This window comes from Zootoca vivipara, chromosome 4, assembly GCF_963506605.1.
Source record: "Zootoca vivipara chromosome 4, rZooViv1.1, whole genome shotgun sequence".
Taxonomy (NCBI): domain Eukaryota; kingdom Metazoa; phylum Chordata; class Lepidosauria; order Squamata; family Lacertidae; genus Zootoca; species Zootoca vivipara.
Window position 1 is genome coordinate 57065250 of NC_083279.1, and position 27216 is coordinate 57092465.

At 41.2% G+C, this 27216-nt stretch overlaps 1 protein-coding gene across 2 annotated transcripts in view; it reads left to right on the plus strand.

Annotated features, from left to right (window-relative positions):
* Positions 1 to 27216, plus strand: part of SAMSN1 (SAM domain, SH3 domain and nuclear localization signals 1) — a 52230-nt gene that overhangs the window by 11852 nt on the left and 13162 nt on the right. The window contains exons 1-4 of one of the 2 annotated variants that reach the window (XM_035116044.2): positions 379 to 518; positions 15965 to 16036; positions 16855 to 17010; positions 23102 to 23240. In XM_035116044.2, coding sequence (XP_034971935.1) covers positions 462 to 518; positions 15965 to 16036; positions 16855 to 17010; positions 23102 to 23240 — 424 coding nt within the window. In that variant the 5' untranslated portion in view covers positions 379 to 461. Of the gene's footprint in view, positions 1 to 378; positions 519 to 15964; positions 16037 to 16854; positions 17011 to 23101; positions 23241 to 27216 lie in introns of those variants that run through there. The other variant, XM_035116043.2, reaches the window with a different exon arrangement.

A 27216-nucleotide genomic window follows, 5' to 3' on the forward strand; every position in this document is an offset into this window, starting at 1 on the left:
GGTTGTAACACTGAAAGAAGAGAATAATAATAATCCAGCTGTTTGGGATGTTATAAATTGTTGACAAAGCTATAGAACACTGCAGGGGTTCAAACTTCCCTGACTTGTTCACCCTTCCACACAAGGCTGCTAGTACCGGTATGGAAACAGTGCATCAAGCACTGTTTCTGTGGAAGTTGCCATGAAAGAAATGTGGGGAAGAAGCTGAAGGAGCAGCGCTTGCTGAGTTATACCCAGAGCCTCTCTCTCTCTTTCTTCTTCTCATTTTGTCTTCCTTCCTCTATCTTCAGTATTTCAACCAGTCCTAGCAGAAAGCTGAGTGAAGTCACATCCTTAGCAGAATAAGGAAGTTTTATTTTGCTGATTTGAGCTCTGTGTATCATTCACACTGCTGCACTTTGGCTGAGCAAATCAAGCAACTCTGCCTTATAATGGTATTTTGATTCAATCTGAATGTTAAGATGTTGAAGAGAAAACCTTCGAATGCTTCAGATAAGGAAAAAACTCAAAAACCAAAGGTAAGATAATTTAGAATTTAAGAAGGGGTTACATTTAGATGGAAAAACCCAAGCTGTGGTGCTCAAAATAATCTCAGTTATATAGTACCAAATTACAAGTTTTTGATATTCACAGCCCAGAGTTCATTGGGACTGAGGGCAGCTGGTCAATGTCCATTTCTGGAAGGGGGTGGGCGGGCTTTTTTTTTGGTCAGGGTAATTTCACACAAACAGGCCCTCACATGAAAATGAGGTGGCAAATGCCCTCTCTTCCAAGAGTAGATGTTACAGGCTTCAGACCAAAGTACCAAGCAAGCAGAGGTGTCCTTGAAATTGTCTTCAACATGCTGCCCTGAGTAATTCCCAGATTTAGGTAATCAAATTCCAAATGAGGATTTTACAAAGGCCCCAGCTAAAAGAGAAGACTACCACCCTCAGAGGGAGTTGCACAAGTCCAAGTCTTGGTAACTGTATGTAGCCCTCATTCCCAGTCCAGTGAGGGACCTTGATTCTAAGTCACCTCCACATACAGCTCAGTCTCACTGGATTGTGATATTTTTAGTTTAAAAAATATGGAATTAGCTCCTTCAGAAGTGTCATCTCCACAGTTCTACTTCTTTCATTGGGAAATGACCCTACAGGGGTCTTAGGACTAGTACTGACAAAAAGTAATGGACATTTTATCCACAAGGATGTGTGCTCAGTTACATGACTGTGTTCAGAAACTTTGTAAATTGCTGTGTGAGGAAGTTGTCTGGGAACTAGCCGTGGCTTAGACAGGAGCATCACTATGATTCCATAATTGTAGCAGATGCTTGTTTGTGTGAACCAATACTTTTGTTTTTCCATCTTTAGTGAACTTTTTAGTTTAACAGTCAGTTGCACTTTGCTGCAAGTGCTTTTTTTATATTAAAGCCTAACAATGGCAGATGAATGCATTTTATTTGAAGTAGCATACGCTTGTTATTTTGGTACCCCTTTGCCTTCAGGTATAATATAATTGATCCCTTGACAATGTTTATTGTTCAGTTCTTCATTGTTTTGGTTCTGATGACTGGATTGAATAATACAGATTTTCATTTTTGAAAAAAGCAAAGGGTTTTGGTTGGGTCAAAAAGATATTGTTTATGGATGGAACCCTCCCCCCCCCTTCTTATCGGGTACTCCAAGCTTTCTGTGACTGTTATTGTGTGTATGCGAATTAAAGGTTTTATGTGTATAGAAAAATTTTACTCACTGAACCACTTGAAATTAATTACAGTGGTGCCTCGCTAGACGAATTTAATTCGTTCCACGGGTCTTTTCTTATAACAAAAAATTCATCTAGCGAATCCCATAGGAATGAATTGAAATTTTTTTCGAAATTTTTTTTTTGCCCATAGGAACGCATTAATTGAAGTTCAATGCATTCCTATGGGAAACCGCGATTCGCTAGACGAATTTTACATAAAACGAATTTGTCTAGCAAGGCAACCTCCGCTCAAAAAATCCTTTCATTAAGCGGAACATTCGTTAAGCAGGGCATTTGTTAAGCGAGGCACCACTGTAAAATATTTACAGCAATACAGCAGATTACAGCTGTAATAGTAGCACCTTGTCTTATACTATTATTTGTAATAAGATTTATTAGTCACTTGTTACCTTAAAGATTCCAAATGACCTGTGTTTTTTAAAATGGAAAATAAATACATTATACCATCTGAAATTCATATAAAACATTAACATTTTCATACAAACAACTACAATTCACATACACACAATAACAGTCACAGAAAGCTTGGAGTACCCCAAGAAGTTCCTGCACTTCCTAAAACTCATCTTCTGATGATAAAGGGATTTTCCCAGATTGAATTACACTTTCTGCCACTTTCTGGGGAAAGAATGAATGAACTTGTACTATCAACAGTAATCTTGAACAAGTCAATATTTTCTGGGAAGATAGAATGGATAACACAATCCTCTTTTCGCTGATTTAAAAGCTGATTAGGACTGTAATAAAATGGATGAATTAATAATTGGTATCAATAAGTTATTTAATCTTATATGTTTAATGATGGGCAATGGCCACCATAGGGCCGGCCCTACCCTTGCCTTAGGTAGCAGTTGCTAAGCAAACAGCACTCCAGCTCTTTCTCCTGAGGCCTCTGACTATTCCTGTCAGTTGGCAATCAGAACCTTCTAACTAGATCTGCTGCCCTTGGGCGCCCTGAAAGATGGTATCCCATTGCCAATGTTGAAATAAGATTCAGCTGCCAGCCTGGTTGGATTCTATGGATGGAATGTGATCTCATCTTTTGCTTCAGGTAGCACAATGTATTGGGCTGACTCTGATGGTTGCTAAACAAGGAGGTGATTATCACACCACTGGAGAGACTTTCTCTCCTTCAACTTTGTTTATTTTAGATTAATACTGTAAGCTATCATACAAATGTTTTTATGTAGAAGGTAGTAGTATGAATTGATTTTTATAAAAACACATTTTCACACACTTGGTGAATGGAATTGCCTTGCAATAGTAAACCAGCCCCTACCCCCACCAATGCCTCACCTCCAAAAAAATATACCTTTATTCTTTAGTGGCTTTCACAGTTTCCAGTAAACTTCACCAAACAGTTGCCCATCATCGGGGGTAGATTTGTTTTTCAAACACCTCCATTCTACAGCTATAATGTATTGACCCCTAGCAGAGGGCTGATAGCTCCAGAAATTAAATCTGGCCCCTGACTGCCACAACATTGCCACAATATTGTCATGGACACATTGCTCCTTAAGGCTTTCTGCAGGCTGGAAAAAGATAGCAATTTTAAAACACCTTACATGGTTCCCCTGAGAGGAGACATGCCTCCAGACACTTCAGAAGTACATAGTCTTGCCACACTTTCACAATCATTCCATCATCTAGAGTGGCTGTGTTCTGCGTTATGACTGCTCATTGAAAGTCTCTAGATGACTGGCTTTCTACATGTTTAGAACTACTGTGTGAAACATAAAATGGCCACTACTCAGCAAATTTTCAATCTTCTTAATCAATGTAATTTCATGTGAAGGAAATGACAAAATAAATGACGAATGTACCACAAGGTAGTACATTTATCTTTTATTTTGCTATGATAATGTTTAATGCAAAACCATAGTGGTGCTAAGCCAGTGTGTCTTCCACACATTTTATATTGACTTTCACTACGTGTTTGAGAGTAGGGAACAGTGGGAGAAACGTTACTAAAATCAATTCTGCATTCGCCAAGCTGAATTTTGCAATTCCCCTCTAAAGAAGATTGTTACCCAACTAACCATATGGTTGGGAAACATTTAAAACATGCATCTATAGTTGCAAAGGAACTGGCAGGATTTCACAATGAACTTCCTTGCGTGCCTTCCTGGCTGGTCAGGCATTGCATTCTACAAAAACTAGTAACAGTCATGCTTAGTAGTTTCAATATTTATCTAGCAACCATTTATTTTTCTTTTAAAATGAGCTTCAGTATAAACGAGAATCCCCTATTCACTTCAGTGGATAAATTGAGCAGCTACACACAGACACTCAATGTCTCTGAGAGATGCATTTTTTAGGTCAGCATACACACATTATTATCTTCCTATTGTTGGTATAGCATGTTTTTGGTGTTCTGAAAGCACCTTTCCGTAGAAGATTTTACTTACACCTTACATTTCCTTGTGTGGAAAGTCAGAACACCATATAGGAACCTCCTATTGGGGAGAGTCTTATGACATTGTTGGACTGCGCTTGTGTAGATACTCCCCCACATCCTTCCATGAAGATATTAACCTGAGAGGTACCTGAGCCATTTGGTGTTGGGATTACTTTGAAGATAATCAATTTGTTCTGTAAAAAAATCCCCAAGTATATTGGTATATTTTAGTCTTTGGAGAATTGGCTTCACTAATGTTTGGCTATTTGAAAGGAGGGGGAAGAAACAGCCTCCATTAAGTGTTTATGCTCTTTAAAATGACAGATGGAAACAGCCACCATTAACTCTTTCTCATCTGCACGCAAACACAATTGGGAAGGGGCTGGCTTCTGCCATGGTATTTATTGTGGTGTTCCTTTTTAATTAATCACTCCAGTTTATCGAAACTTTGATCAACTTAGTGTTGCAATCACTAAAAACCTTTCCACCAAGAGCCATTTATCTGATGCTTATGGTAGCAGTTTGATAGATATGAAGTGCATCCGTTTTGTGCATTACCCTTGGACAAAACACAGCTGTATGGTGACATTTTAAAAACCACAATGACTCTAATGTAATTAACTGGTTTAAAAGGGAGCACATATATAGGAATCCTGACGTGCCTTTTTTGCATTCTTTGTTGAACAAATCAAACTGTGTGATGTTCTTGACCTGTCTGGTACTAGGGCAGGAAGACTCTGAGCACAATGCCAAAAGTAAAAAAAAAATCGTAGTCATGAAGTTGCTTGTGTGGTACAACAGAAGGAAGCCTCCGGGCAAACACTGAGGGCAGTATAACTGCATGTGTAGCCTTTGTTACTGGACTTTTGGTATCTCAATAAACCTACAAGCATTTTTTTATGGAGTTCAGTGGGCATTGAACAGGGAGGGAGCAAAGAAATTGGTGTGCCAGAGGTGATATGACCTCTGTGTGGCAACTGCTCATGTTGTCTGCATAGCATGCAGGTATGGACACCTGCAAAGCAATGTCTGCAAAAGCGCTTTTAGAAAAAACCCCAAACTGCAGGGTTTACTGGCTAAAGTGCACACACAGACATACTGTTCACACAGTAGCATGTAAAGAGCTCCTCCCTTCATTCCTACAAGCAAGCAGGGAAGTGGTAGCCGGTGGAGAATTCTATTCTCCTACAAATGGAAAAAGCTGCTTGATGAGGATGAATGAGATTAACTTTGTCGAGGAGTGGATGGAGGATTGGGCAGAACCACAATCAAAATTGCTGGAATCTAAGGGCTGATTTACATGTGTACTTGATTTCTGTACATTTCAGTTTCAGACAGGATCCTGATTGCATAAACTGACTCCCAAACTGTATTTTAAGTTCTATCCATGGTGACTCATTCACATGTGTGCAGGTCATTACTTCCTGTTGCAGTTCTCAAATCATGAGCATATGCTTATGAACAAAATTTAAGTGCATTGCAACTCCATACCACCTACGTAACTGTCCCATTTTTACTGGGACATTCCTGGAATTACAGAAGCTGTTGAGCACCTTGGCTGGTTGCTGCCGCCTACCACAACATGCACGAAAAGGGCCGTAGCTTCGTGATGTACAGCGCCACTTCTGGAAGTAAATCACTGTGGGCCTCCTTGTGTGTGTGTGGTGGCAGGCAGCCCCCGGCACACAAGTGAGTGGTGGTGCAGTGTGGCATGCAATAGTGGGCTGCATGCGCACACACAAGCCACTAAGGTGTTGTTTGTGGAAGCAGTGGCACGATGGGGTGCAGGGGGGCGGGCTAGTGGACAAGCAGTGGCGGCAGTGGGATGGGGGGTACAAACCAGCAACTGGTGGTGGTGGTGAGATGGTGTGTGTGGGGGGGGTGCGAGTCAGCAAGCGGCAACAGCAAGCTAGTGCAGCAGGAGGGGAGAATGTCCCAATTTCTTCTTAGGGGGTGGTGGAGCAATTCAGTGGTTTGCTATTTTATTTCCAAAAATGAAACAGAATTGTGCTTATAGATCAGATAGATTCTTCATAAATTTCCTATGTCATTCTCCTGTTTAACGGTGGATAAAATGAATTCCAAAATAGCAGATACAAAAAATAAAAGTCATGCTAAACATTCATTATTCAAAATATAATTGTGGGTTTTAAAGACCAATATATGCAATGTGGAGACTGTATACCATTAATGAATATTAACCAGGGTTAAGCTTTCTAATGTTATTTCAAAGGCATTTAGGAGGTTCAGATTTAAAACAGAAAATTTTAGATTTCATAAAGAAATTGAACCCATAATTAATCAGCTACTCATATCATTGTAGCTGGTTTCTACAACCTATTTGGCAGTCACACACACACACACACCCCATTTGCATTTATTCCTACAATAATGAGAGGTGATGAGCTGATGATAAAGCTACATTTTTCTGGCTTCCAACTGTGTAAATTTATGCTTAGAGGCAGAGATGGCACATAGGTCTGTCATCAAAGGTCTTTAGTACAATCTTCCAAGAAGACTGTCAAGGTATTTGCAAGTTCTGCAAAACAGCCACAAACAGATAACATCTGGTATGATGATTTTTGCTGGAAATACCTGTAAGCATTATCGGATGACACCCACATGCACAGAAACTTGTCTTCATATTCAGTTAAAAAAAGAACTTCAGGTGACATTACAGATAAGGTTTTCCTGTTTCCTGCAGGCCTTGTAAATTAAACTGGGTCAGAGCTAACATCGGCTGCTTCATCATCAGATGTGTGTGTGTGGGGGGGGGGGTTCCATTACCGGTAGTCAAAGTTTCTGCAGCCAACAATACTGCTTATTTTCTTGTATTCTGTGTAGGCAGTTGAGCCAAAACAATCCCCTAGAAAACTTTGTTTACCGTGGTAGCTCCTATTTATTTCAGTGATGCCTATAGAGAATAGCTTCTTAATGGTTTCCTGTTCATGATTGCTTGTTAATGTTTTTAATTTTCAATTTTTTTCAGTGAGACGTTCCTTGTTTTAAATTTGCATGTTTCTTCAATCGTGTTCATATATCATAACATTCTCATTTTAAGATTTTTTTTCTTTTTTTTACACTAAAGACAATTTTGGAAGTTGTAATACATGTAACAAAAGACAATTTAAAATAATGTTAAAATAGATTGTTGTGATGGTAATTTAAGCCCACTTTGCTAATCTGTCACTCTGTGATTGTAAATATTCAAAATCATAATGAATTGTCTCATCATCAGTTCTACTATTATATACCTAAAAGGTGAATGGGAGTTTAAAGATCATTTTGGTTTTGTGTTGCATTTCCAGAGCTCGCTGTCCCCCATCTAAGATCGTGCTACATGAATGTCAGGCATCCTTTTTTTATTAAAAAAAATAGGTGCAGCAAGAGGATGTGGTTGAAGGTTTTTTAATGGTGACAGAAAACTTCCAGTAATCCAAACCAGATGGTTCTAATCTACTAACCTCATTTTTAAAAATAAATAAAAACGATTACGATACTCAGACAGAATTTACCTGACTATTTTGCATGGCAGATTTTTCTGAGGGTTGCTGCACTAGATCACTGCACATAATGTGAATGTGTGTGAACTTAATTAGATAAAATAGCTGCTTATCTAATTTGAAAAATATCTGAGATTCAGAACAAGAAGCAACAATTTAGAGAAAAATATCACTTCAAAGGAAAGAGAGCAGAAGAGTTGTGAGCCATGCCCCTGATGCTGCTTTGTCCACATCTTTGGATGTTAGGCTATTCACCCAGTAGGGCAAAGAAGTGAGTACAGAATTTGCCTGCCTACTCACATATGTGACTGCATAATTTTCTTTTATAGTGCAAATGCATGGAAAGTGGCTAGTCTTTGTACAGTGGGCATGTTGTCCAGCTGGGATCAACTTGCCGAGGCATTCATTGATAAGAATTCAAGCTCTTATTAATTGATGTACTTTTTTTAGAATAAGTATATCTACTGCTTTTCCAACATCAAAGTGCTTTTCAGCTATAGAGAAGTGAATTAAAATAATAGACCCCCTCTGAACAACTCATGGGAAAAGGGAAGGGGAATTGTCCTGTCTGATATGCCTGCATAGATGGAATGTTTGTAATAGTGCAATGTTCAATTCAACCCAGTGTCATTTAAACTGTAGGAGAGATTACAGAGGCCACATGGAGATCATATGAATCTTCTTCTTCTCCTCTTCTTTGGCAATAACTCGTAGCCGAGTAAGATTGTCTTACATAAACACGGTTTTAACAATGAGTTCATAAGTGACTGTGGAAGCCAATTCTGGATCCACACGTCCTTCCACAGTGGGGACATTGGTTTCTGAGCAGGAGTTGATCACAGTGTGGATTTGCCAAGCATGCCTTCCTCTTAGCACGTTTCTCCCTTGCGTCCTCCTTATCCACTTATCCACTAATCCACCATTAGTCAAACTTACGTGCATAGATTTCATTAAGTCTGCTCCCGGTATGACTTAGTTGGACACCCAATGTAACCAAGCCATCTGCATACTGAACCCATGTCACTTAAATAACCTATACAGTACAGTCTTCATTTGGTTCCATTCTTGCTCTAAACAATGCAGTGCTGGGCCAAACATGGAACAGCTTCAGTACTGGGGGTTTTTATACACTTTGCTCTTCCTTTTCTGCATCTAAGTCAGCAGGCTTCAGTTTTTAACATCTGTCAAACAGCTACTCAGCTGGTCCCAGTTATTTGTAAACTTCAGTGCGCTGGATCAACCTTGCATTTACTTTACATTTAAAAAGTCCTTTTACAGATTTACAGTCCGCTATATAAATGAACTGGAGACAGGGCAATCCAATAATATTTGAAATAAATTTTCCTCACTTTGCACTCAAAGGTGAAACCTCTGTAGAATTGACAACACAAAGTCCTTCACTCTATATTTTTCTTCCTTATTAACCTGCTGCCTGCAACATCAGCCATTTGTGCTCATTGAGCTTACAAACCTTCTCCTCCAAAAATCCTAAGAAAAGATTTACTTATTTTTATTTATTTAGGATTCCATGATATGGCATATTTGCTATGCATAAAACTGTCATTTGCTTTTTTAAAAATAAAAAGTTTAGGTTCAAAAAATCTGGTGGATTGGGGGCTGCTTGGGCATGAGGTTGTTTATAAGCCCTGTTATATTCACTGCAGCACTCAACCTCAGGTGATATAAAGCATGCAAAAAAGAACTTTCTGTCAGTTTTATTATTTCTAAAAAGGTTCCCCTTGAAGGAGAAGAGTGACCTTGTTCTGCTGAGCTGACATGTGCCATTGAATTAATGGCTGAGCTTCGCTTTAGGGAAGCTTGCAGAAACATTACAACTCTCGTGGCTGAGTTTGCTGTGCACATTAATCAGGTAAACCAAAATGATGCATCAAACACTCATTTAAAAGTAGTAAAATTCCTCCCTCCCCTCCACATTCCTTTAAAAAAATCTTCCTAAGAATTAGTGTACAGTTGGTCATTGCTTATGGTCAAGGGCACTGCTGGATGGATACAGTAAAACATAGCTGAGGGGACTGGAACTTTTCTTAATCTCCAGCTACTAAACAAGCTCAAGAAGGAAGTTAGATATAATAGGGACAGGTTAGGACCTGTATTTAATACAAACCTTATCTCCTAGAACATATTTGCTCTAATTCTCATGACCATAACATTATTTGACATTATGATTCATAACAATGTGGTAGCAACATTGATAAAAAAGGAACGAAAGGGTTTGATCACACTTCCAATGAAGACAACAGGGAGTTTATCATTCATTTAATGGAGGCCATGATCAATGGCTTCAGGCAAGACAAACAGTTTCTCCCATTGACAGTGATTTTTGTAATAGTCTGTTAATGAGATTTATGAAGTATTTAATAGTGCTTAAGGGTCCAATGCACCTTTTATTTTTCCTGAGTCATTTTGTGGTGGTCGTTAACTGAACATAGTGCTCTTCTGGAGCTCCCAAAACTAAAGTTGTGATAGACATGTCCACAAAACAGATTTAAAGCAGATTGCGCATGCACACACACACTTGTAATGAAGAAAGCATTCATCTAGAGCAAACATCCCCAGAGTTCGGCCCTCCAGATGTTTTTGACTACAAATCCATCATCCCTGACCACTGTTCCTCTTAGCTAAGAATCACGGGAGTTGTAGGCCAAAACATCTGGAGGGCCACAGTTTGGGGATGCCTGATCTAGAGCTACCCAAATTGTGGATCTCAACATGGTTGAACATCCCCATTTTTCAAATTCAATGACCAATAATCACATAGCATAGGGCAAAGAAGGTAAATGCATTTACAAAACTGAAAGCTTAAGCTTATATTAAAGAACTGAGATGCTTTCAGGAAATGGTTATTTATTATGTATGTCAATATTTGCCAAACATCTCCACAGTGACACAGCCACTAAACTTGCTAACAAAGTCAGCCACAACCTGCTTTTTGAGACCAGATCAGAAGGCTGCCTTTACAAAGAGAGCATATATTATGTTGAATGCTCCAGTTCTATAAAGCCCAGAATGGTTTGCACCGATGGAAGCAGCTATGGACTAGGTGGAGTGCTTCCACAATGGCATGGCTCAGAATGGATGCAATCTGCTCCATAATTCTTAACAAAGCAGAAAAGTGCCATGCACGAATAAAAAGAAGCGCCTTGTAAAAAAGCTGGATGAATATTTGAGATGTGAACAGCTCACTAAAGTCTCTCAACAGTTATCCTAAGAAACTAACCTAGTTCCAAAGGAGCACTTATGGTGATGAAAAAGTTTATGGCCATATTAAACAAAAGATTTTGCACATGGGACAAATAAAAGCCAATGTTATAAAAGCAGGTGGATGAACCTGATTCCTGTTCAGAAGACCAGCACATGATCTCCCACTTCTTTATCCTTTGTCTTAGTGGTGCATGAGGCCCTGTGTTGTCTTTCCTGCAGTGCATATTTACCATAGGTGCAATCTAATAAGCACTGATCTCATATAACTCCCACATGTGCTTATAACTTGGCAAAGTTATTTTTATCATTAGCAAGATTCAAAGATTTGCCCTGGCAATTTGCACACGGGAGAGAGGCTGTGGGGAAAAAGAAGTTGTCCATGTGACGCCCCTTCTCTCCCCAAAGCAAAGTCAAGCACCTGTCCCTTGGAGGGCGAGGTTCCAGGGGCAGAAGAGAGCAGCAGCTGGCATTTTGGGCACGGAGCTTTGCATGTGGGCATGACGAAGGCGCTACTGGGTTGAGCCCAGGAAGCGCTTTGCGCGACGCTTCGCCACCGGCGGGATTCGGGGGGCTCTTGGGCTCTGCGTGCTGGGCTCCTCCGTAGCCCAAAGGCCAAAGGGGGGGGGACTGATTCCAGGACACAAATTTGCTTCCCATCGTTTTAGTGCCTGAACTCTTTTGGACAGAGAGAGCAGAGATACGGAGCAGCGGCAGCGGCTTCGCAGCCACCTCCGCGGCACCCCCTCAGCCTGCGGCTTGGCTTGGCCGCGCAGCGGAGGGAGAACCGGCCGAAACAAAGCAGCCCCAAGAGCGAGGCAAGTGAGCAGCTGAAAGGCGCCTAGAAAGAGCCGTTGCCGCGACCGCCCTTTGCTTGCCTCCTCTCCATGGGTTGCGTGGGGGGATATGGGCGATTCGCCCACCGCGCTACTACTGTGGAGACGGTGGCAGCAAAAGCAGCAGAAGCGCCAGCCCTGTCCTGATTGCGCTGCTGGGGCCGGGCTCCCCCCACCCCCAGGAAGCAAGAAGGGCGGTATGTCATTTCTGTTATGTATTAAGTTAACTGCAGTAATCCTTCTGGCCACCGTGGCTGCAGTTCTCACCCTGCCCACTGTGGCTGCAGTTCTCACTCAGGTCCACAACATGCAAATGAAGGATTGAGAGTGCTGTTCACGGATTAGGTAGCTAGGGGAAGTTTGTTACTGTTGCAAGTTACTGACTACTATATAAGCCAGTTGGCTAAGCTACTGTTCAGTCTGGACTCAGAGCTAGAATAAAGAGCTGGTTGTTTTGAGAGCTGTGTCTTCATCCTTCTTACCCACTATTTTACAATTTCCCTTACAGGGAGAGGAGGGAAAAAAAACACAGGTCTTGCATTGCACTGTTTTTTCTCCTCTCTCTACAGCCGCCTCTTCCTCCGCTCGCCACTTCCCACATGTCCCCAGGACCTTTCTGGCTCCTTCATCCCCTGGCGAGGGGTGGGGGAACCTGAAAAACACGCTATCGCCGGGTCGAGAGCGCATGGAAGCGCGCTGTGCCGCTGCTCCTCCTGCAACCCTTTTCTCTGGAAGTCAATCCAGCCGGAGGTCCCTCCCGCACTCTGCAAGGCCGCCGCCCCCCTTGGCCGCCAGCTCAGCGACCTTGCAGAGAGCGGCCCAAGACTCTGGTCAGGCCTCTTGTGACACCCGCGACCTGCCTTGGCCCTCCTGCCAAGAAACCTGAGCAGGGAGGAGCAGGGAAACGAGAGAAGGCAGCGGCCTCTGTGCTTTTTAAGCGGCGGTGGGGACAGGAAGCGCGGAAGTGCTGCTCCGACGATCAGCTGTCTGGTGGGTGCAGCGGCGCCCCTGGTGGCCAGGCGCCCCGCGCCACCGCACCCGGGCCTGGAGATGGCCCTGCTGGTGGGCAGAGCTGGAGGCGGAGCACAGCTCAGTGGAGCGTGAGTTCGGCATTCCTGCCCGCCACGCCATGCGCTCCAGCTTCCCATTGCGCTCTCTGGTTGCCTGCCACGCTTGGCCTTGCCGAAGGGCGCGACAAGGAGCTGGAGGGAGGGCACAGTGTGGTGGGCGGGAACACCAAACTCGCACTCCGCCGGGCTGTGCTCCGCCTCTGCCCACCAGCCCCGCCAGCGGCGCTGCTCTCGCCCACGGCTGCACCAGCCCTGCTTCTAGGGGGGCAGCTGCCCCGCGCTGGGTACGCCCATGCCTCACATTCTTCTTCTCATGGCAAATCATCCAATCAGAAAGATTTTGGTGCCCAAAGGGAACCTCCTGCGTTCTTGCTCCTTCTTAATGGGTGCATGCAAACCCTTCCCTTCCTGCAGCACATTTTATGTTCAGGGAGATTAATTTGCTTAATGTAGTCATCCTTCCAAAAGAAAATCACTTAATTTTATGGGATTCTGAATACCAGTGTCAAAATCAATGGCCCATTCTCTTCCAAGAGACTTGCATTTGCTTTAAAAGCTTTTTGTAAAACTGGAAAATAAGGCTCCCACATTACACCAATGGCTTCACTGGGCAGATACTCACTGAAGCTGATGTGGCGGCTGGCACAGGTGAGCAGAAGGACTCAGGAGTCACGTACACACACACACACACACACACACTGCAGGCCCTCAGCTCCTCAGTGTGTTTTTCTACGCTGTTGTCATGGGGTTAAATGCATTTTAAAAGGTGGCAGCTATATTGATTACTTAATGGGGAGAAAAAAGAAGTTGGGACTGAGAATTGCTGAAGTAGCCCTGCGTAATGCTCTCCTGTGCAACAAGGCCATTATCTAGAATAGTGGAAACCATCCTGCAGTTCTTATTAATGTTTAATAAGTACGGCACAACACAAAGGTACATGACAAAATAGCCCAAGGCCTTTGCTCAGATAGGATAGAAGATTGTTGTGAGCCTCGAAAGGAATAACTGATTTCCCTCAGCTCTGGCTCTTTATGAGAACAGCAACGATAAGCATTATTTCCCCTCTGCTCCACAGTGCCTCACTATCACGTTGGCACTTCAATAAACAGGGATTCATCGTAGGCATCCCGAACGCTACTGAAAGGCACTGGCTGCTAAATTTGTATCATGGCACGAGCCTGTTCCTCAATTAAACATTGTGGTGAATTGTAGCCTGCCTTCATTTATCTGCAGTGCTGTGGGGCATATTCAGCTCAGGACTGAAAAGTCAGCAAAAGGTGTTAATCCTGCCTGATAGGCCCATAATCTTTGGTGCTGTGTGTGTTATTTCACACTATTGAGGTGCCTCTCACCACTTGTCAGGATATTGTTCATTGATTTAATATAGAAAATCTGTAAATGAAATGTTAACTGTATGAACTGAAGGAGGTATCCGATGCCCTTTTGCAAAATGTACACACACACACACACACACACACACACACACACACACACCATATGTAATGGGTAGCAATGAAAATGCTCTGTTACCATGAATCAAATAAGGGGGCAAAGTAAACTTGATGTAAAATTAGAGTAAGCCAGGAGTGGAGAAGCTTTTGTAGCTCAAGGGCCACATTGACAGACTGTTCGGCGGCTACGTGCATGGGATGGATGTGATAACCCCAGGCCTGAAACTCTCACATGCACCAGTAGTGGCTCACTAGGTGGGGCACTACTAGTTTCAAGCAGATGGGGCATTGCTGCCTGCCAGGAGGGAGGGGAGATGAGACAGGGAGATCAGTGTGTTGCAAGCACATTGGCAAAACCAATTTGGCCGTCCTGCTGGTGTGTTTGCACCATGATGGCCACCCCATTGCCCCATTTTAGGGGGTGGAGGAGGTGTTGAAAATGAATAGCACTGCAACCCTAAGCAAGTTTACTCTGAAGTCATTTCCACTGCACTCAATCAGATTTTTTTCACTAGTGAGATTGCAGCTCTAGATAAGGAATTATTCCTGAGCCTTGAGGATTAATGTGGGCTATAAAATCGAATAAACAATCAAAAGAGGGTTGCAGCTAGCAAGACTGATCTTCATGTGATTGCGAACTAGTTGTCCAAATGATAATTTTATTCCATCAGTAAATTGTCTATTACTCTTTATTTTTAGTTTCAAAAGAAAGTGAAAGAAATGAGAACTAACACAGGTAGTAAATTTGTGATTTATTACCAGGATTGTAATAAGATGAGGCACCTTCCAGAGTGAAAATTCTCTAAGGAAGCTACTTTGTAAAGTGTACAGTTAGTGTCAAATTGCATGAACATCGTTCTTAGAATCATCACTGCTGAACTTGAATGCACACTTGTCACTTTGCACAACGGTCAGCAATGTAAACATACCCATAATGAGACTCTTTCAGAACCAACCATCAAACCCTTGCAGAACTAAATGGGCAATATGTAAATATAGCCAAACTACCTTTAATACATATGTTTCATTGTTATAAAAGAAACGGAATTAATAGAGTAGGATTCAGTAATACTTAAGAGTAGACTCGCTGAAACCAGTAGGGCTTAAATTAAGCATAACACCAAATCTGGATCCAACTCATTGTTCCTACCTTATCCATTGTTGATTTGATCGCAATTAAAAAACAAACACTTTATAGTACATTAGGAGTGTTTGGCACCTGTGTAGAAGAGAACAAAAAGTGTGTGTCTTGAGGCAGACATTTAAAGCACATCCAATGCACATTTGAAACACATGACTTTTCCCCAAAGAATCCTGGGGACTAATTTCCCCTCCCAGAGTTACAGTTCCCAGCACCCCTAACAAACTACAGTACCTACAATTCTTTGGAATGGGGAGTCATGTAGGCTGGATGTGCTTTAAATGTATGGTGTGGATTTGCCCTTAATTCCTTTAAAAGTCAACTGTAGCTCAGGGTGAGATTGTTGAGCAGAGCCATCCTTTGGGACTGGACTCAGGATAAAGGTAACAACTGATACCTTCCAATTCTGCAAAGTTCTGGTTGACTCATCTATAATGTATTTAATTATCATCGCTGACCATATGTCAAATATGAATGCATAACATGTACCAACTGGAACACTCAGAAAAGTTATGAAAACTTTGTATCAGCTTACTCTAAAAATAAATAATTATGCCAGTGTGTCTATCTACATTTATTTTATTTATTTTTTTATAGCGAGCAAGTAGCTTTGGGAACTTTGACCAACGCAGACATCAGTCAGTTTCAAAGCCAGATGATTCATCTGAGGTTTGTATATTACTCAATCTAGTTATTTTACATAACGGCTCCTTAACTTTTGTACATGCAACAGAAAGCACATTGTGCAAAATACAGTGGATTTTGTACCAACTGAGTGAGCAACTGACTGCTGAATTGAGTAAAATTTGTACACACTTAATGATTTGATGATACAGCACACAGAACCTTGGTTCTGGGAGGGGAAAACACTCAAACAGGTTACTGTTGAGAAGTTGTACGTCTCATAGTCATCTATTGTCTATTGCCTGTGACAGTGCTGGTGATTAGTTATACACGCACCTTCCATGCTTTTGGAGATTTGCATTGGCATGTCCAAACACAACTGGACAAGGGCCAACAAATCTTGTCTTGCCTTGTTGCCAGTCAGAGTACTATCATCTTTACCCTAGTCCCCCATCCAAGTACAGGGGGAAGGGCCTTCTTACATTATGTTGAATTCAACGCTCAGCCTGGCTGTGGGGTGTGAGAAAGAAATCTACTGGCTCTCCAAGTATCTCTGAGGTTCAATGCAGTATCAGGGAGAGTCTTTAAATTTCTCCCATGCTTCTGAAGCCAGCCTGGTACTTTTCTAGGCACTGAAGAATGGCAGGGGCTGTTCTTGATTTTGTGCTCTTTCCAGAGCAAAATATGTAGATTCTTGCCAGTGGAACTCTTACACAACTTGCCTGCAATGAACAAACTGTAATTTGGGGCAGAAAACAATGACTTGCTACATGTATCATCAGAAAGCTGCACCAAGAGACTCCTATAAAGTTTTAAACAAACTTTTTTCTTTTTTTTCTTTTTTTTTAAAAAAACAAAAACAGATATGTGAAGCAGATGCTGTAAGTGATGGTGGAGAACTTGGACATAACAAACCACCAAATAGTGGGGGAAGCCTTGGAAAGAAGATGAGGGCCATTTCCATGACTATGAAGAAAAAGATGGGTAAAAAATACATCAAGGCACTTTCAGAGGAGATGGTAAACATATCACTAAACTCTTTCGATCTTCTTTATCTGCTTGTGGTTTAACTTCCGGTTTTTAAGCTCTGCTGTCAAAGTTGCTTCATATTTAGCTGTGTATGTCACTGTGTTCATGCAACATCGTAAACACTGTAGTGATATTGGAAAACTAATATGTAAACTAATTTCCCCCAAACTTATTGAACTTAGACCTACTGTCTATGCTTAATCATGCCAATCCACTTCTTTGAGTGAACATGTGCAACTGATTGTGCATCTTCTTACTGCAAATGAAGGCTTTGGGAATGAAGTGGGGGGAAATGTTCAGATTCTGTTAATAGCACTAGATTCAACACTGGAATCTACCTTACATCTTAGGTGTTGCAATTCAAATACTTTCCCTTATTCACTCCCATTTGGGAGTTAGAATGTTCAGATGGGGTTAGGGAGATTACATCTCACACTGATTTGAATAAATTAATCAAGCAATTATTTTGTTGCAGACGTACAATACATTAACTGAATTTTTAATAGCATTTCTGGGCTCCCATTGTACACAGTGGTGTTTACTGTATCCCTGAGTAGACAAGCATAGGTTTACATTTTGATGACTAAGCTAGAAGTTACCCTGAGTTGCTTTTCCCCCTGTTTGGCCCCTTGCTGATATTGTGTGTTATAAAGTTTTTCTAAGTCTCTTTCACCAAAACAAAATGCCAAGTTGTTGTTGTCATTGTATTGAAATAATACCTCTCTTTGACTACTGTTTAAAATCACTGGAAGCCAAAAGTAGTGCATAACTCCCAAAATGGCAGATCCCAGAAACATGCCTGGAAGAAGTTATATTCTTTGACACCTCCCCAAAGCTTTCTGCTAATTCCAGATGTGAAATAGCTGGCTGAAGTTACCTAGGGCAAACTACACATTATACCAGGCATCCCCAAACTTCAGCCCTCCAGATGTTTTGGACTACAATTCCCATCATCCCTGACCACTGGTCCTGTTAGCTAGGGATCATGGGAGTTGTAGGCCAAAACATCTGGAGGGCCGCAGTTTGGGGATGCCTGCATTATACAGAACCATGTGTAATTAAAAAACCAATGGCTATTTTCTGGTGGAGGGTGGAAGCAAGAGTAGATGCTTAATAATAATATTATAATAATTTATTATTTGTACCCCGCCCATCCGGCTGGGTCTCCTCAGCCACTCTGGGCGGCTTCCAGCAAAGATTAAAATACAATAAAATGTCACAGATTAAAAACTTCTTCTTTCTTTGCCAGCTGCTTTTCCCTCCCTCCCCAATCTGAACCTCAACTTCTTTTTCTGCCCAAAGCTTGCACTGTGAGAGTAAAGATGTGTCTGGATCTCTGCAGCAAGAGCGATGCATTTTGGGACAGTTGCTATTTGGAATAGAAAAGCAGTGGGCATCCTCCTTCCCCTTTTCTACTCAAAGGGTTCCCCTTGCAGCCATCAGGCTTGTGTGATATGTCCTGTGGTCCTGATTCTGTCATTAATTCAGTTGCCATGGTACATACAATGGGAGACTCTTGATTAATATTACTTCACTTGCTCTGATGTCTTAAACCAACAGATGTTCGGGCTGAGGCTAAGCCCTTGTTCAAATTAAATGCTGAGTTGATGATAGGCATAAATAATCAGGCAAATCTTTTGGCACGAAGGTGTGTTCAGTGAAATAGTCTAATGATTTTTTATTCTCATATTTATTTATTTTAAAAATCCATTAATAGCCTGGGGAGGACTGTGAAAAGTGAAATGGCAGAATTTGATGAAAGTACTAAAGTAGGCTATGAAGAATTGCATAAGAATCTCAGAGCCCAAGCAGAATGGGAAACTATAGGGCAGCTGAATATCCATTACCTGAAGAAATGCACCTTGGAAATATAACCCAGTTCTACATAAATATGGTTAGATACTGAATACACGATTACTGCCAAGTAAGGAAGTTTGGGAGTCACTGTGCACACTTCCTGGAAATGTCAACTCGGGCCACTGAAGTCTTGAAAAAGTAACAAATGTTAGTGATTATTATTCAAGGTGACATAAAATAACATGCTTCTAATTGTGTGTGGAGGTCCCCCAAACCACCCCTCAAATAACTCACACCATAGACAGAATTTTTGTTTAATGGTTTTTGGCATGAATTTGGCCACAACTTTTATTGAATACAATTCAAACCAGTGCGTGGTTGGACAGAAATAAACTCGCCTTGTCAACAAGGGGAAACCCTACAGGGAGAGACAGGAAGTCGGGTCCAATAGGCTCTCCCCTCAGGCTCCCAGGGGCTCATGCGTGTTGCTGGTCCCCTACCGGGGATATGGACACTGCATAGAGCCCCTGTATTCCTGACTGGAATTTCCCCTAACTCAGGCATTAACACAAGGGGCCAACGAAGTCAACAGACCCCATATACAACCAATAACCAATGCCTAACCACCAACCTTACAAGTTGTTACTTATTTGCTATGCAGTAGGCAAAAACCAGATGGCACCAGCCAATCAGCCAAATGGAAAAATTCCTACCAGGCCCCTGAATACAGGCGACCCCTTGAGAGGCACAGCAATGTCAACACAGAGGCCTAAAAACAGCAGAGGGAGGGTGGGGATCCGAAAACGCAGCCAAAGAGAAAGAGAAACCTCTTTCCTTGGCTTTTAAACCCAGGGGGCTGACCCTCAAAATCACAACATCTGAATTTGCCTAGCAACATAGGGGTGACTACTCATGCCCCCACCTTTGGACTCAGGAGTGGTTTTTAAGCCCCCACCGCAAATCGTGCTCACCATGATGTTGAACCCGCATTCTCTATATAAAGTGAATGGTACAGTCTCTTGCCAAAAAAAAAAAGTGATAGAATGTGAATGTTTTCAAAGAAGAACAACTGAGATTGTCAGTGGTAGGCTAAGTTTTTCATGTAAAGAGAGTCTAAATGAATAGGATTTTTCAGTTTTAAGGGCGGGAAATCCAATAAACACAGCATGCACAACTGTGCATAAGGCAACAAAAAGTGGTGGGTGAGCAATACCACCTACTGTAGGAGTGCACAAAGGAGGTGCCATTTCTGAATGATCTTCCATGTGAAAGCATCCAAAAAGAAAGACACCAAGGAGAAAAATTCTAGCTAAGCACAGTTCCTAGAGTCTTGTTTTCCCTTGCAGGGAAGGTTAAGTTGGGGGGGGGAGGTACAACCCTCATTCTGTTATGTGGGTAGACTCAGTGTAAGTTGTTGAGACAATCACCTGCAGTTTGGTAAAAAGAGACCAGGGTCTGACCTATATTGGATACAATGGATTCTTATGGTGTAGCTTTAAAATAAACTATTTTTTTTCCATTTTGTATATAGTTAACGGGTGGAATTTAAGAGTGCAAATGGGGCAAAAGAACTGGACTCAATAATAGACAAGATGTAAAAGAATATTACCAGAAGGCACACAGTTCTTTTTGATGGTGGCAGTGGGCACATTTGCTAATGAATCAACAAGCAACATGAATAGACTAGTAACTATTGGGGCACTACAGGTAGGGGGAAATGCTACAAGCCAACAACAGAAACCCTCTTGTGGGGGCAATGGGTGATATTTTGCCACTGCAAGAATAGTGGACAGAATCCTGCGGTAGATGGGCCATTGGCCTGATCCAGTAGGCTCTTCTTATGTTCCTAATGAGTTACAGACAAGCTTGTATGAGTTGGTCCTAATCTAATATTAATACATTTTGGAACATAAAAATTCCCATAATGGGCATCATGGGGAAATATGCTTCAAATCTCATCCTGTGTGTAGCTGCTTAAATCAGGCAGCTTTTGAGTCTTATCTGGGGCATCTGATCATTTAATCCCTTACTAAGCCAAAAGAAATTGCACTTTGTCATCAAGGTAATGCATCCTGCCACCCAAACATGAACTTAGAACTGCAGAACTATAAAACTGGAAGGCACCCCAAGAGTCATCTAGTCCAACCCCCTGCAATGCAGAAATCTCTACACGGGGTCACCCATCCAATCTGAAACTATGCTGGACCCTGCTTAGCTTTGTGAGACTACTTCATGTAGTGGATTAAATAGTGTCATTGCTCACCAAACCTAATAACGTGAATGTATTGTAATCTCCCAAGGTACATGCTACCTCTCTGTCATGCTGACTTCATATGATGCAACAATAGGGAGAAGTTGCTTCCCGAGTTCCCCTTTTCTTGTGAAGTTATTGTTGCTTAATTATTTAACTTAGACAGTGACACATAGCAAGTTCCCATTTTAAAAATAAAGCAGTCATTAGTTTAAGTACTCTGGATTTTTTTAAAAAACCAAAAACAAATCATAAGCAAAGGTAACCAATCCTGTTAGGCCATAAGAAGAAGAAAAAACCTTCAAAACCCACAATTTAGAAATACTAAAAATGTCACAAAAGTGTGGTAAGTTTTCAAGATCTTCTAAACTCTTCCTTGGGCAAGATGTTACAAAGAGGAAGGAGTGAAGGGGGTGAGGAAGAATTTAAAGTACAGTACAAAAATTTAGCTAGGTGTTAGAGTTGTGAGGTCAGTTTGTGGACTCAGTTCCAAAATGGAGATTGCAAGCAGAATTAGTCCCACCCAGGTGCTGCAGATAACAGCTTCCACACCAGGATTCTGGGATAAAGAAAAAATGGCTTCTCCCCATTTCAGAGAGATTTAAGACTGGCACCAGCTATAGCAAATTTTAGATGAACCCAAGTTTCTGTTGAAATAAATGATCCCCCCCCCTTTTGCCTATTTGGTTGCTACCTACAATGATGTACTTGCAGGGCTCAAAACCACTAGGATTTTTTTTAAAAAATGATGTTGCTCTGTTATGTGAAAGCTAGTAATTATAGCCTTGACATACATGTTTGTCCCTTGAATTCTGAAAAATAAAGTGATTTTCAATCTGACAGCAGTTGAGAGAATGGCAGAGAGGAGTGAGCACTTTTTCCAGGTGACAGGAATTGTATGTCTTCTGCCAAAATTGCCTTCGTTTCAGACAGCCTTGCTTTCTTTTGAGTTACTATATATGTTTAGCAAGCTCTTTCTCTACTCCCACCACCACCTACACATGGCTTTACTAAAACCATAGCATGTGACATCTCAGCTAAAACATCTGTTCTCGCTGCCTATATCCTTCAGGGACAGGTTCAAGGTTCATGCATTGATATACAAAAGCCTGAATGACATGGGTGCAGGATACCTTAGAATCATAGAATCATAGAGTTGGAAGAGACCACAAGGGCCATCCAGTCCAACCCCCTGCCAAGCAGGAAACACCATCAAAGCATTCTTGACATATGGCTGTCAAGCCTCTGCTTAAAGACCTCCAAAGAAGGAGACTCCACCACACTCCTTGGTAGCAAATTCCACTGCCGAACAGCTCTTACTGTCAGGAAGTTCTTCCTAATGTTTAGAAAGAATCCCATTATCACATATATCCCATTATCACAGCTCGATCACTGAGACCACCTGCTTGAGCACTGTTAGTTGTCCCCATGTTACAGAGGCCCAGCTGACCTCAACTAGAAGTTGGCTATTTAGTGTTGTTGAATGCTGTAGAATGCTCCTCTAGCAGATTCAACAAATATTCTCCCTTTTGTCTTTCGGGTGTCTCTTGGTGACTTTTTAATGCCAACATGCCTATGCAGATGTTTAAAATGTCCCTTGATTAGCCATACATTTTAATGACCTCTTTGTATCACTTTTAAATGTTTTTTATACTGTCATGCACCACCCTAATGCTTTTTTTGGGGGGGGGGAGATATATGCATACATTTATATAAATAAATAACTAAACAAAATAACACCTTCTTCCAAGTCCTGTTTGGTCCCCATTCTGTTTTGCTGCAGGTACAATGTCAAGTATACCATTCAATTTAATTTTAAGCGCATCCACATTTCCCAGAAGAATTTGGAATTTGTGATGACTTGGTGGAACTGGTTCTGCTTAAGTACAGGAGATGATGAACTAAATAGTGTGATATCTTTCGGCCTTGATATACTGCTTCTTTAAGGGGACATATTTTATTTGACAAATGCATACATGGGTAATGTTTCTTTATACTTACCATCTTCTCTCTCTCTCTCTTCTGCTCTAAAGAATGATGAAGGAAGAGATGATTCCTGTTCTAATCGAAACAGTGACCCTGGTGGAGGGTCATGCACTGAGAAGGCCTCTCTAAAGGCCAGCGACTCCATGGACAGCCTCTATAGTCTTAATAGTGGCCAGAGCTCATCAAGTAAGTGCCAGTTAATGATATGCTGCAGAATATATATATTTGAATGGCTAGAAACAATCTCAAGAACATAATGGCATCAGTAGGCTTAAGTTCACCTAATTCTGAATTGAATTGAAGCCATTGGCAATTCTTTACTTGCTTTCACATGCATGAAATGGGACTTCCCTGCCTTCCCTTTCCATTGGCAGCCCATCAAAATCCTCTCCTTGCGTTGGGTTGCCCCTGGGAATGGCATAGGATTTGGTGCAGCTGTGTACAGATAGAGCAAGAGGTGGTGAAAATCACCCCTGCTTCCATTAACAAATAACGTGGTTTGGTTGTATCTAGTGATGGCTTTGCTTTAGTGGAAACCACTTCTGCTCATAGCATCAGAGCACTTGATTTTGATCCTGACCCATACTTCTTGCTAAGGCAAAGCCACCATCAGATACCACCCACTGTCTTTTCCCAAACTACTTACCGTACATTATATAATTTAACATACTAGGGTATTTACATTGTAATACCAATTTTAGTATTTCTATAGTGCTGTAGAGTATGCAGATAACTTCACATATGTTATTTCAGTTTTTACAGCAGTCCTATAAAATAGGTCATTCTTCTTATTCCCATATTACAGATGTAGGGTTCAGTAGTATTAGTTTGGCCCAAATGACTCAAATGAGTTCAAATCCTAGGTAGATTTATGCTGGGGATTTACTGACTCACAACCAACTCTTTGGGAGATGTACCCAGTGTTAGTTATACTGTTCAAATTAATATACACAACTAACTTAGGTTCATTAATTTTGGTGGGCCTACTTTTGGTTAAAATTTAGTTAGATAAGTTGTCATTAAACTATATCAATATCCATGTTATTTAATACAATGCATTTAGGTGAAATATTGTAAACAAAATACATTATTTGTCATTGCTGACTTTGTCTTTGGTGAAAATTAATTTAGAGAGAGCCTAATTTTCCTGAAGAAATATTTTATTACCTTTGTTTATTTATGATTTTTTTTTAAAAAATGGAACACATTCATAAAGTTATCTGTTCTTGCTATTGCAAAGGGTATCTAACATGCTGCAGAGAACATGAGACTAAAAACAAGAGGCCAATTATTCCCTTTTTAACAAAAAGCTGGAGAAGTTGACGGCACAAGCTTATAGAAGTTTACTCACATGTAATTCCCATTCAGTGGGGATTAGTCCTTAGAAAGTGAGTTTAAGATCACACCCTGAATCTTGTGTATGTCAATAAAAAGTGTGTCCTAGGATGTGTTGCATCTGATCCACATAAAAATTATGGATGAGGCTTGTATCTGGTGAGCAACAGTGTTTGAATGGCAAGCACTGATAGGGATTTTGTTATCATATGCTTTCACAGAGAACTTATGTAAGGTTTTATATTGTCAGTCTGTCTAATAGAATTGATTAATGACACTAAATGATCCTATTTCAGTCTTTTGAGCTAAAACACCACTCCACAGTAAAACAGAATTGTTCACTGACATATCAATTCAATTTTCATTTCCTAGGTCTAGGTTAGCCATATTTCCAAAGTGACATGGCTTTTGTCCATTTAAGTGCTTAAATGCAGGGTAATATTCTGCAGGTGCTACTTCTAACTCTTAACTGCAATGGTGAGTTCATACAGATAACCTATCTTACCCAAACCTGATCTCTCCTACGTAGGATAGTCAGACTGTCTCAGGTTTTTTAGTATTTAAAGATGTGTATGCCCACAAATGCCCACACAAGTCCATGGAGCACCTAACAACATTGTGTAAAAGAACTGTAAAGCCACTATAAAATGGATAGCTAATCAAATCACACATGTAAACTACACATCCCATACACAACCTGCAGTTGCAGCCATCATATTTTAGATACTTACGTCAATGCCAGCTCATATGAACAAAGTCCACAGGTACAAGATGGTCTACAGAGGGGGTCTCCAGCTGTTTTTGGACTACAGTTCCCATCATCCCTGACCACTGGTCCTGCTAGCTAGGGATGATGGGAGTTGTAGTCCAAAAACAGCTGGAGACCCACCTTAGGGGAAACCTGGTCTGTAAATAAAAACTGAGCCTACATGGTGGGCCTTTTGAGGGAGGAAGTTTAAAATGAAGATGCCACTGCAGAAAAGCCCATTACAAAGATGAACGTTTAGATGCCTATATATGTATTGTGGGGCTCATATGGACAAAGTTCTCTTCCAAGTGAAGATGGCCCAATCATTTTAGTTTCTTCATCTCTCCTGTAGGGGCATACCACATGGTAAGTAGCATTTTACCAGATACCAAATGCTAAGATGTGGTATTGCTGGATGGGAAAAACTGTACCTGTGGAACTTTTGTTTCCCTCAGAGATCTTCAAAGTACAGAAGCTATGTCCCTCTGGGAATGTGGTCACTATGTTTAGGCCTCAACCCTAGTTTTCCTTTGTCAATGTGATACGAAAAATGGTCTGTTGCATTCCAAGCTATCTATGCAAGAACAAACTCAAACAATTTCTGCATGTGAGAGAGACCGAAAATGGAATATAAGTTGCCTCTTGGGTTTCTTTTACACTCATGTTGCAAAGAAGAATGAAGGCATAGCTACCAGAACATAGGAAACCACTTTATACTGAGTCAGACCACTGCCCCACCTAGTTCAGTACTGTCTGACTGTCAGAGGCTCTCTAGAATTTCAGGCAGAGTTCTCTCCTAGCCCTAACTGGAGATGCCAGGGATTGAACCTGGGACCTTCTGGTGCAAAGCAGCTGCTCTACCACAGAGCTACAGTTCTATTTCTCCCCTGTTTCCAGTGGCCACCCTCAACTCCTGCCAGATGTCAGAAAGAATCAGAAGTCCTGCTTGCTTCAACAGGAGAAGCATAGGGTGAGCGAAGTCATAGACCAGGCATGTCCAAAGTCTGTTTCGGGGGCCTAATCCAGCCCACCGGTCAGTTTAATCTGGCCCCTGTGGCAGTTTCATGGGGTAAAATCCAAAAAAAGATCAACAACATTTGGGGGCTAAAATTTAAAAAAAAAAAAAGCTGAACAACTTTGGGGTAAAATCCTTTTTTAAAAAAGCTCAATAACTTTGGTTGGGCCTCACGCATGTCCACTTCATCAAATCTGGCCCTCTTTGAAAAAGGTTTGGGCACCCCTGTCATAGGCTAAAGAAGCTATGGATGGCATTCAATTAAGTTTTACTCAGAGCAGTTCTATTGACAGTAATGGACATAAATTAGTCATGTTCATTAATTTAAATGCATCTACTCTGAGTAAAATGTAGGTGAATACCACCCAATGACTGCATAGCATTTTGATGGTGTGGTGCTGCTTTTAAATTATCATGACCTAGCAACTGTATTTATTCCTCCCCCATGTATAGCTAAGCAAGCACATCAAGTGAACCAATTTTTGTGTTCCATTATCTGTTTTGTCGTGGGAGAATTCAAGATGCTGCTGTTATCTAAAGCATATTTGAATGGAATATTTCTGGGCTTGCTCAAATGTGCTGATGCAGGTTTCTTCAGATGACAAAATGACAGAAATTTTAAGAGTAAAACCTTTTCCTCTCCAGTGTGCAATTCTTTTGAAGTTATGTACTTTGTGTATTCTAAGACATCACCTGTAAAATGTTGTCCCTGTTTGTCTGAATAAAGAGGAAACAGTCAGCAGATGATTATTGTACATCGTATATGAAAAAAAAAACAGTATTAGTTTTGGGTCATTTTATTTCAGTGAGGCCTGAGTAAAATCTAGGTTCTAGTTTTCACATCACTCTATTGATGGAGATTTTGATCATTTTAATTGCTTTTCCATTGTTTCAGAATTTTGAGAACCAAATAGTTTATCTCTTAGCACTTTATCACAATTGTTATCCTGCAGCATATACTAATTAATTGCATGGGGCATGATCCACATTTGCACATCCACAGACACACAATAGAACAAGAGGCTCTTAACCTTAGGGTTGTGGGATTTGAGCCCCACACTAGG